Source organism: Aplysia californica, unplaced genomic scaffold, assembly GCF_000002075.1.
Source record: "Aplysia californica isolate F4 #8 unplaced genomic scaffold, AplCal3.0 scaffold00555, whole genome shotgun sequence".
Classification (NCBI taxonomy): domain Eukaryota; kingdom Metazoa; phylum Mollusca; class Gastropoda; order Aplysiida; family Aplysiidae; genus Aplysia; species Aplysia californica.
In genome coordinates, this window is record NW_004797825.1 from 455491 (window position 1) to 467904 (window position 12414).

The 12414-nt window shown below is 43.0% G+C and overlaps 1 protein-coding gene across 1 annotated transcript in view; it reads left to right on the forward strand.

Moving 5' to 3' along the window:
* The window catches only part of LOC101846981 (papilin), a gene marked incomplete in the record, with an annotated part of 12833 nt that extends 4102 nt beyond the window's left edge, over positions 1 to 8731 (forward strand). Inside the window, 1 exon segment of the mRNA XM_013087189.2 lies at positions 4651 to 8731. Within this exon segment, the coding sequence (XP_012942643.1) occupies positions 4651 to 7098 (2448 nt within the window).
* Between the last annotated feature and the right edge of the window lie 3683 nt (positions 8732 to 12414).

The following is a 12414-nucleotide window of genomic DNA, read 5'->3' on the forward strand; positions in this document are numbered from 1 at the left end:
GGGGGGAGGGGTGTTCACTTCATGAAAAGTAAATAATATTACGTTTCCACTGTATATTGTCCAGCCAGCTTCTTTGCCTTTTCGTAGACAAAATGTTTGACGTTCGAAGAACTGGATTTATGCCCGAGCAAGGAAAAAATAGTCCGCATGTAAATTGTTTGGGTTTTTAAATACTTCATCCGGTACAACTCGTACTATGCTGTGAAACTAAACTGTACTTAGACAGTATAGTACTGTAAATATAATTTATAAATGAAAACTTAATTTTATTATAAATATTCGGATTTTGAGGAGGTATCTATGTTATAAAGTAAAATCTTTTGCGAAAACGCCAAATCGAATAGCTTCTATCTTTAAAAAATCAGAATGTTTGTACCGTACATTACAAGCACAAGATAGTTCATTCCTTCTTCTGACAAGTACATGTAATAATAAAAACAAGTCCTCTAAAATTACGATTGGGATATTTATATATTATGTGTTTGTGTGTTCATGTTTGTGTTTTTGTGTTTGTGTTTGTGGGGGTGTGCGATTGACACAAAGAGAGAAAGAGTGTATGAGAGAGAGAGTGAGAGTGAGAGAGAGAGAGAGAGAGAGAGAGAGAGAGAGAGAGAGAGAGAGAGAGAGAGAGAGATTCAAAGTGGAGAAGTGTGTATGATTGATTGCCTCTATTTTCCATGTCAGATATAATTGTTAATGTATGCAAATAAAAGTATTCATCAAACCTTAGCTTTTGCCTCTATGAAAACAAACCTCCACCTGATGTGCATCAGATTTAAGGGACTGACCCCAACGTCATCCATCAACGCCCATCCCTTGAAAATTATGGACACCGCAAATAAATTTTACACTGTCAAAATTATTACTGTTGAGATCTCAAATACAGGTCAAGTTGGACGTAATGTCAAGCATAAAGAAGTGAATTACGTGGTAGTTTTCATAGTTTAGTGCCAAACCAGCAGTCTACTATTGGGGTGGAGGAGGCTAGGCAAGGAAAACTGGCGCCCATAGGGATAATCTCAACTGACAGTGAGATCCCCACAGGGGCCGTTATGATCTTTGACAAACTGTGGCCACCGGGAAAGTGTCAAATCTGACTGTTTGATGACGCGTCATCACAGTAATGCCGGATGAGATTCGCCTGGTTCAGGGCAAGGAGTAATAAAATTATTGTTGTGTCTTTGATACAGTCCACTTGATTGGATGGAAAGCGCCCTGACCTTGCTTTTCGGGGAGACAATAGAATTACTTATTCTTATTGTATTTATTTTTGGAAACAGTACGCCATCATCGTGGAAGTTAACAGAATAGGGAAGGAGAGTCTTAAGTTTGTTGGTCAGCAAACTGAATAGAGAAATAACAAATTTGGGTTACTAAGACAGCTTAACGTTTCGCCTTGAAGGCTTCATCGTAGTAGAATGAGACTAGTAATCTTTTCCCCGTTAGTAAATGTATAATACTACTACTACTACTACTACTACTACTAATAATAATAATAATAATAATAATAATAATAATAATAATAATAAATAGCATTTATACTGCGCATTTCCATTTTCGAAAAAAATGCTCAATGCGCATTACAACGAAAAAGACATCACATCTTAAAAATTAATCGACATGCGTGTACGTAAAACAAAGTGTTATACATGATATAATATAAATGTATATGTGTAAAAATTTATATGAGAAAAACAGTCTCGCGGTGAGGTTGGAAATGTGTTCACTAAAAATATACAATGCAATAAAAATTTCACGAACGTTGATAAAAAAACCCCTTTTGTTTGTTTGGTTGTTACTTAAACAGCACAACGTTTGACCTGGGGGGGGGGGGGGGGGGGGGCATCATGGTTCGGTGCTAGTCACGCTTGACTCCGTGAACTGACCACGATTCAGCGCTGCTCGCTGACAATGATTAATCTGTGTGAAGCAAGGAAAAAAAATATTATGATCCTCTGTTCAGTGCTACCCAGAATAAACTTTTCTTGAGTAAAGGAAAAGGCATCAGTGCTTTTAAGAAGAAAAAAATAGAATCCAATTCCAGCCTCATAATATTTTTATGTCAATCTGGCTGTCTCTGTGTTTGCTGTCCAGAGGTCTACTTTGAAGGATGCCCCGTTGTGATTTGTTGCTTCCACTTCCCTCAAGCCTAGTACCGAAAAATTCAAGATTTGGGATTATCTTCCGTGTACCGAGAGAATAGTTCAGACCTCAGACTTTGGCTAAAATTATTTTTGGCCTGTTTTTGTTTAAGGCAACACTAAGAAAATCAAATCAAATCATTTTTTCCCTTCAAAATCAATGAGGTACCCCTGAACAGCACCTAAATGTGGTTACCTGACAAGGCCGGAAAATGCCACGAAGAGCATCATTTGTTTAAAAAAAAGTTAAGTACAGGGTTTTACGGCGCTGGCAACTGCATAAGGTCATATGAGCGCCAACCTCATTTGTTTATATATATACAGCCTGGCCGTCTGTACAGCGCTGAATCGTGGTGTAGCCGGTGGGGTGACTCGGAGTGAGCCAGGCCAAAGATAGTGCATAACAAGATGGGCCACTCAGCCAAAAAAGTGTCCGCCGGAAGTCCGCTCTTTGCTTCAGATGGCGATGCAGTCTGTTTTGAAGCTCTCTTTCGTTTTTCCAGAAGAAGAATAGGAATAGCACCTCCTTGCGTGCGCAGATCGACTGCTGTTCATCAGCAGTTCGGATTCGTTCAGTGCGGAGTTTTATGTTTTTTTTCTTTTAATGACCTCTCGCCTTTCATTCTAAAGTCAAATTAAACGAAGACAACAATCACCCCTTCCTCCAGAAAAGGTTTTTTGTCAGCGTAACCATTTAAAAGAAAGCGCTCTTCTGAAATTTATCCAAAACTTGCTAGTTTCATTTTAATTTTTTAAACTCAAGTAGGGTAACTCTGTTCGCAAATGGTGCGCCTTTGCGAAGAGGGCGCCACCGAATTTTGAGGACCTTTGTTTAATTGGCTCAAAGAGAGGAGTGGCCCCTCTTGTTATGTAGACTCTTTGGCCAGGCCAAGAGGTTAACAAAGATAGTAAATAACAAGATGGGCCACTCAGCCAAAAAAGTGTCCGCAGGAAGTATGCTCTTTGCTTCAGATGGCCTGCAGTCTATTTTGAAGCTCTCTTTCGTTTTTCCAGAAGAAGAATAGGAATAGCACTTCCTTGCGTGCGCAGATCGACTGCTGTTCATCAGCAGTTCGGGTACGTTCAGTGCGGAGTTTTAGGTTTAAAAAATTTTAATGACCTCTCGCCTTTCATTTTAAAGTCAAATTAAACAAAGAAAACCATCACCCTTTCCTCCGGAAGAGGTTTTTTGTCAGCGTAACCATTTTAAAAAGCGTCCTTCCGAAATTTATCCCAAAACTTGCTAGTTTCACTTTGATTTTTTAAAACTCAAGTAGGGTAACTCTGTTCGCAAAGAGTGCGCTTTTGTGAAGAGGGCGCCACCAAATTTTGAGGACACTTTTTTAATTGGCTCAAAGAGAGAAGTGGCCCATCTTGTTATGTACTATCTTTGAGGTTAATCAATTATTGAGAAATCGAAGCTCGAATATCGCATTATAAACATCTTATCTAATGCAAGTACTCTCGGGATTGCAAGGTCGAAGGGAATTCCTCCGCTGATAGGCTGACCGGTAGTTTAATTGTTTAAATGTGGAATGGACGCAACTGTGTAAGGAGAGAGAGAGAGAGAGAGAGAGAGAGAGAGAGAGAGAGAGAGAGAGAGAGAGAGAGAGAGAGAGAGAGAGAGAGAGAGAGAGAGAGAGAGGTGAGAGAGCGAGAGAGAGCGAGAGAGAGAGAGAGAGAGAGAGAGAGAGAGAGAGAGAGAGAGGTGGGGGGGGCAAGGATATTCAACACAGCATGAGAAGAAAGCAACAATTATACTTTTATGAACAGGGAAGTGAAAGGTACGACCTTTTTGACATTTGACCTCCTAAATCCTATGTCATGTTCGCCCCAGTTCGTTCCCACGCGTTCGCAGTCCGGCCGCAAGATGGCATCGGGTTATCAGAAGTTCACTGTATGGTGTGTTACACAGTTACCGGTACCTGTAACCAAAATTATGAAGAGCTATTAAAAATAAAGGGCCGCTTTCTCTCTGCATCACTGTATAATTTTTTTCGTGCCCTTTCAAACTGAAATGTTTATCGTAAGAGAATGTTTTTTGTGTGTCTGTGTTTGCGTGTGCTTTGGTGGAGGTGGAGGGGGAGGGGTGAAGGGGGGTTGGAGTAGATGCATTTTTTTCCGGAAAGCTGAATGAAAAAATATGTAATGTTAATTGACTATTGACTCTATGGAAATACCCCCCCCCCTCTTTCTCTCTCTCTCTCTCTAATTTATACTCTCTCTTTTGCAAGTCACACGTATACACACACACACACACACACACACACACACACACACACACACACACACACACACACACACACACACACACACACACCTCATTCAAACTAGTCATGCTTTTACACATAGACCCAGATATGAACGTAAACCTTCAAGAAACTCTCTAACGCTATCTCATTTTCTTCAAAACAATTTTTGCAGTTAAAAAAAAAGTTTTGGGAGGGTTAAAAAAAACAACTTTTTTTTTCAAATTATTTAAACGAAAAATTATTTCATTTTTTTGCAGGGTGTTGTGTGTCCGAGAGACCGACCTCGATGTATTTTAGAGGGTCACCTGACGAAATGTATTGCTGTGCCCAGTTCAGACCAGCAGACGAGAACTTCTAACAAGAACCGTTTGAGCCGGGCACCCCGACCGTTGCTTGGCGAGCAGCGATCGCCATCCCAGAGTCCTGCAAGTTTTCCCCGCTCACAGAACACAAGAGGCGTCAACCTCCGGGATCGGAATGGGGGCCTCATGGGCAGAATAAACGGTGCACCTCGTGTTTGCAGGCAACCATCTGAGCCTGGGCGGTGCATGGGGTACTTCCCACGATACTTCTACAACGCCGAAACCGGCGAGTGTGAGAGCTTTACATACGGAGGTTGCGGCGGGAACTCGAATAACTTCGAGAGGTTTCAAGACTGTTTCTCGTCGTGCGTTCTTCCCCAAACAATAGCTGGATCAGGCGGTAGAGGTAGAGGTCGCAGCCCCGACAGAAATCCCTTTTTAGGCAGAGAGAGGCCAGCTCCTCGTGGCAACAATAATGGGGGGAGCACAGTTGACCGCAACGGCAGAACCACCAACAACGGCAATAACAGAAGCTTACTGGACAGCATTAACGATGGGTTTTTCTCTGATAGCTCAAACAGTCTCCTCGGCAGCAGTTTGTTCCTCGCACCGCAGTCGAGTTTCTCCCCAAACACTCGTGGAGACAGCAGAGGAAGGGGAGGGAACTCGAGAGGCTCCCCGAATCGTCCAGGCAGCCGGGGAGGCTCATCTAATACCTGGACCTCGAACTCTTTCCCTGGTGGTCGTGGGAGCTTCTCTGGGATTGCACCAGGGGGCCCCCCACCCCCTCCACGTGCTTGTATTCTGGATGTAGACATCGGACCATGCCAAGCAGCCATAACCAGGTTCTTCTACAACACAACGAGCAAGCAATGTGAAGCGTTCATCTATGGTGGTTGTCAAGGTAACGATAACAATTTCGCTACTTTCGACGAATGCAAGCGGACGTGCGATTTTTTTGACGAATTTATAGCTCGCCAATCTGGAAACTGGATGAACAATAGACCGTCTCAAAGCTCATCTAAACCTCTTAGCTCCTCATCTGGTCGTTCCAGCCAGACACCAAAAGGCGCCCCGAGCAAAGTTCCTGCAGGATTTGCTGCTGGAGCCCCTCCCCCACCCCCAGCCACTTGCTTCCAGGCCCCAGAGCGTGGCCTGTGCCTAGGCAACATGCGCCGCTTCTACTACAACGGTAACAGCAAGCAATGTGAAATCTTCACTTACAGCGGGTGTGGAGGGAACCAGAACAATTTCGCCTCTCTGAACGACTGCAAGAGACTTTGCAACTACTACGAAGACTATGTTGATAATCAGAAAAACATAGAATTAAGAAACCCGCCTGTAAATACTGGGTCCAAACCCAGCGGTAACCCTCTTCCGCCAAAGGTGTCCGGTTTTGCGGATGGTGCCTCCCCCCTTCCTCCCCGACGATGTATTCTTGACCCAGAGCCCGGTCCATGCTTCGCAGCCATTCCACGGTTTTACTATAACACGCAGACCAAACGATGCCAGCCCTTCGACTACGGCGGCTGTGCTGGGAATAACAATAACTTCCAGACCCTGCAAGACTGTCAGAAAACTTGTGACTACTTCGAAGCCTTTATCAAAGGTCAAAGTAACGTGAGCCCCTCTCAGAAACCCTCTCTTGGTCAGGACACCCTGGCAGGTGGAAAAGGTTTTCTGCAAACTTCTGGGACACCGAACTTCGGCTTCCCTGGTAACACCGGCCCGAGCTCAATCCAGTCTCAATGGCAAAACTCCAGACCCGCCTCTTGTTCTCTGCCTGCAAAAAGTGGGCCATGTCGAGCAGCTTTCCGGCGATATTTTTTCAACCAGGAAAGCGGCCGCTGCGAGCTTTTCCTGTACGGAGGCTGCCAACCAAACGAAAACAACTACATGACGGAGGCAGAGTGTAGACAAGCGTGTTGGGGCACATCGACGTCCAGCAGTGGGCCCTCTGTTGGAGGGGAAAATAACAACCCCTTCCTGTTCGCCAACGACAACTCCGACTCGAGTCTATTAAATGGACTCGTGTCCCCGCTAGACCGCAACCTGGCAGTTCTCTCATCAGTCTCCGACAGGAACACGCCTGTTCTCTCAACTTCGAACCAGCAGGCACCCGCAAGTCAAGGCAGCGGTGTGTGTTCTCTCCCCGTGGAGCCCGGCCAGTGCTTCATGCAGATCACCAGCTACTACTACGACATAAAGAGCGAGAGCTGCCAGCCATTCGTCTACTACGGCTGTGGCGGGAACAAGAACCGCTTTGACTCTGAGCGACAGTGTCTGTCTGCGTGTGGCAGTACCACTGACCGACGCATTTCTACAACAACACGCCGTCCTGGAAGCAGGGCAGGCGGAATGCTCATCGATGACGGATTCTTTTTCAACTTACCCAGTTTATAAGACATTTGTTATTTGCTCGCTTGATCAGTAAGGCTGGTCAGTACATCGCTTGTAACCTTCGAACTGTATGGTTCAGGCTTCAATCCCCGATATAACAGTTAACCATGAACTCGGGGTAAAGGCAGGCATTTAATTAACATCTTCCCCCGGTCGGGAAAACACCATGGAATTGGATGAAAACGAAAAATAAATGGAATGAAGCCATTAAAAATCACCGACATTCGAACATTTTCTTCATAGCCGAAGACTTTTAGTGATCACGTAGCCGATTGGCCAGTATAGCTTCATTTAGCTGATGCATTTATCTTCCCCTTCTCTCCGTCATTACCAAAGATATTACAGAGTCACACAGAAAACGATAATAAACTCCAGGACAACCCCCCCCCTCCAGGAAATTTTTTTTTTTTGATGTGTGGAAACCCTGTATACTTCTTATAAAGACAAAAGCCTGTAGTCCTGGGGCCAATACGTCTTCATGTACTAAAATGGTCAGAATTGGTGACTTTCAAAAGTCAAAACTTGAAATTCTGTTTCTGTCTCACTTACAACATTGAGCATAACAAACTACATTCTTATCTGAAAAGATTTGTTTGTGTTCTTATTAGAATTTACCAAATAGTATTGAAGGTGTTAATGTCTCAACCTTGTACCCATCAGAGATGAGAGGAAGTTCGAAGTTAGTTTGAAGGCAACTATCAATTATAAATTAAATAAAAACCCCAACTACATAATATACTTTTGGCGATTGATTTTGTCTCGATTATAAGTCTTAGTAATGTTTATAAGATTACGTCAAAATTTAACTGTTTTCATAACAAATATCTCAAGTCCATCGGCCGTAGTTTCAGCGCTATATAGCACTAACAGACAGTTTTAAAAAAAAGAAACAAACCCAAACACAACAACAAACAACCGAGTAAGAATCCAAGTAAATTACATTGTATCATAACCTATTAACCCTTGACTGTTCAAAGCAAGAGTGGAATACCTAACGATCTGACAGAATTAATTTCTCTTTATGGCTGCAATGGTTTATTTTCAGAGGTGGAAAGTGGGCTACAAACTTTAGATGAAAAGATGGATCAAAGCTATGTAGTATTATATAGGACAATGGATTTTCTTCAAATCCGTCTTCCTTTGCTTGGCGTGTATAATACAGTAAGTGTCGCGGGAAGAAGGCATGCTTAGGGATGGTCTATTAGACATGTACATATTATTCCAGGGTCTCCTTGACTCCAGCGAGCCCAGTCTTTCTTGGTCACCAATTGATGGCCGATGGAAAGATCAGGGAACATTCTGATACTCAATTTACGCCCTTGCTGTTGACAAATGGGGCCAATATGAATGGACTCTTTATTTTATTTTTTGTGTGGAAAAATTACGTCCCCCCCCCTAAATGTTATATGAAAGATTAGGTAACCAGCCGCTCGTGTTCAAAGGAGTTTTCGACAGGACAGCTCGATAAAAAAAAAAATAAGGATCGTCGGAGAAAGAAATCCATAACATTATTTTAAAGGTTTCTTTGGCAAAGATTGCAATTTTTAGCATTGGTGGCTCATAGTGGAGTGATAATTGTAAAAACGCTGTATCTCTAAATTATTTTTCTGTAGAATAAAAAGGAATCTGAAAACTATTTTGTTGTGAAGCGTTTCCTTCAGCCATTTCATTACTTGTACATGTAGTTGCTGTTGATGTCGTTCATTCCTTTTGTACTTGTTGTCGTTTTTTCTGTCACCGCTGTTGTTGTTGTTGTTCAAGTTGTTCCCTCCAAATAATCTCATTTGGACTGGCACTTTTGATGATAGAATTCAGGGAACATTCATTTCTACCTACATAGATCTGGGACACGACAAATTATTATGGTGGAACACAAAGAGTACGATCTTAGAATGTATCCAACCATTTCCAATTTTTCTTATCTCACTGTTGGCATGGAGTACTGTCTGCATTTCATAAAAAAAGCAAATAATACAGGATGATTTAAAAAGAACACGCCAAAATCATCATGCGATATTTCAAAAACGAAAAATCAATATAAAACTCTTGTTGCTTGGGCACACACGTTGTACATACATTTACATTTCTATTTCAAGCTTTAAAAGTGTTCAACGTGGCCAGCACCGGAAGCCCGAACAACATCAAACCGATCTGAAAATTTGCCCCAAATGTGCCTCGGGGTGCCTCGTCCACCGTGTTGATTGTAGCTGTTATTCGATCTTTCATGTCATCGATATTATTTGGGGTCCAAATGGGATTTAGAAAGGGAAGAGGATGCACCGACGCAATATTTGCCCTACGACAAATGTGCGAAAGGGTAATAGAACACAGCAGGGAACTCAATATAGTATTTATCGACCAGGAGAAAGCGTTCACAGAAACAAGCTGTGGAAACTACACCGAAAGAGGCCAATTTCTCGATAACATCTGTGCCATTTACGATAACAGCATAAGTACAGTAAGAACGTCAGAGGGACTCACAGAATGGTTCGAGATAACATCCGGAGTAAGACAAGGTTGTGTCCTATCACCACTACTATTTATCATATACGTGGATAGAATTACAAAAGAGGCAAACACAGAACCAGACGCCCTAAATGAATTACTCTTCGCTGATGACCAAAGCCTTACACACAAAGATGAACGAAGTCTCCAACACCACACCACCAGATTAAATGAAGAATGTAATAACTATGACATGAAGATCAACATCAACAACACAGAGACAATGAAAGTAAGGAGAAAGCCAGAATCACTCAGGATACACATCAACAACAACAGTCTCAGACAGGTCCAAGAATTTAAGTACCTCGGTAGTATATTCACAGAGGATGGGCGACTAAACAGAGAAATTGAAACACGAGTACAAAAGGCCAATACTGTTAGTTACCAGCTTACTCCACTACTGAAACATCCTAACATCCCAAGGACAACAAAACTCAAAATGATCAACACCATATTCATCCCAACACTCACTTATCAATGCCAAACATGGACCACGAACAAGACATTAGAGCGAAGAATTACAAAATGTGAAATGCGATGCCTTATAAAAGCAGTAAACAAGACCAGGCGAGACAAAATTAGAAACTCAGTAATCCGAAAAATGGTGGGCACAAATGATGTCATTCATCACATCTGACACCAAAGAATCAAATGGTTCGGACATTTCCTACGATTACAAACACACCATCCAGCACAACTTGCCTACATGAAAAAAAATTCGATGGCAACAAGGCTAGAGAGCGACCGAGAAAGACCTGGATAGATTGAGTAAGGGAAACATTAACCACCCCCGACATCCCCCTGACCCAAGATCTCGGGTAGCAACAGAGAGACGTCTCTTTCTTCCCGCGACACCAAAAAGGGTATAAGCGGCGGATAAAAGTAAAGTAAAGTAAAGATATTATTTGGAGGAGGTAGAACATAAACTTTGTCTCTAACATACCCCCACAAGAAAAAAGTCACACACAGTGAGGTCCAGGGGTTTGGCAGGCCAAGCGCAAAGAGCGAGGTCTTCAGCACCTCTCCTACCAATCCACCGCTGAGGCAAATTTTCATTAAAGTCAAATAAGCTCGAACCCCGAGACGCCAATGGGGCGGTGCTCCATTTTGCTGAAAAATGAAGACTTTCAAACCTGCCTGCAATAAAGTGAATAGCCAGTTCTTGGGGGGGGGGGGGGGGGGGGGGTATGCATGGGGGTATGTTAAAGAAAAATTTTATGTTTCACCCAAGGATCTTACAAACCTCTTTGGTTCCACCACTTCAGTCAGGAAATATCGATGGCATGAAAGATCGAATAACAGCTAGGTCCTACAATCAACACGACGGACCGAGACATCCTGAGGCGCGTTCGGGAGGAATTCTCATATAGGCTTGATCTTGTCCGTGCTACCAGTGGTGGCCACATTGAGCACTAAATTTTAAAACATGAAATAAAAACTTGAAGGTATATATAACACATGAGTCCAAACAAGAATTTTCTTTTGTTTTTCGTTTTTTGAAATATCGCGTCCTGATTTTGGCGTATTCTCTTTGAATCTCCCAGTGTAATGGTTTGGCCGCAAGTTACGAATGTCACCAAGCCAGCCAGCCTCGAAAGCCTAAAACACCCACGTACTAAGGCTACTAAAGAAAAGGTAGGCCACGAAAAAGATAATATAGCATTTGTATAGCGCAAATCCCCACTCAACAGCAAGCTCTATGCGCTTCACAATCTATACTATTACCCCAACAACCGTAAAACCCTATACTATACCATACTAGACCTGAGAGCATTCAGAAACAACCTCAATTTCCTGGGAAGCATACAGTGCAAGCAGCCATTTATAGGCGCTAAAACACTAACATACTGAAAGATCTTTCGCTGTCTATGGCCGGGTACCCATTTCCACGTGGGTGAAGTGAGGAAAATTCGTGTAAAATGTCTTTCCCAATGACACAACGTCGGGCCCGCGGCTCGAACCCCCGAACACGCAACCTCACGATTACGAGTCCGGTAGCCTAACCACTAGGCCACCGATGGATTGGGAGAGTCAAGGGAAGCCTGGGAAACTACATCTCAACTGAAAGAGCTGCAGAGTTGGTCTACCATTGAAAACTGTATCTGCCCTCGACGCCCAACAACAGAGGATAAAAAAGTAGTGAAGAAGTGAAACAAGCTTTTATCTCATTCGATAGTGTCATTGAGCTCTGAATTGAGTATTCTCTAAGTACGCACAACAGAAAAGAGTAGTCAAGGACCTTATAGAATAACCTCCTTGATTGCAGCCTTAATTATAAATGTATTAGGTCAACATCAACACTTTTTAGATCTTTTAAGACGTGGGCTCATTTGATGCTGCGCTGCCTGCCACGGCCAACTTGACCGAGTGGCATACAGCATCCCAGCAGAAAAACAGAACAGCATACTCTGTAAAATAGACTATCCTACATGAGGATAGAACTGTCCTTTGTGCTAACTTTACTTTATCCTTCCTCTTGTACCATGGAGGGCATCGTGGGGAGTAAGAGCTTTTGGTCTCTGGCAAGCTGGGGCAGCATGAAGATCTACTGACCACAGTGAAGAGATGAAAATTAAAATGGTATGGGCATGTCACAAGATCCACAGGACTTGCCAAAACAATTCTGCAAGGAACCGTACAAGGAAAGAGACAGAGAAGAAGGCGGAGAAGGAGATGGGAGGACAACATTACAGAGTGGACAGGAAAGACAAAGGGTGATAATCTGAGGAAAGCAGAGGACAAAATAGATGGCGTGAGCTGGTTTTCAGATGCAGTGGTGCCCCCACGGTTGCCCCAACCACGGGATAGAAGAAA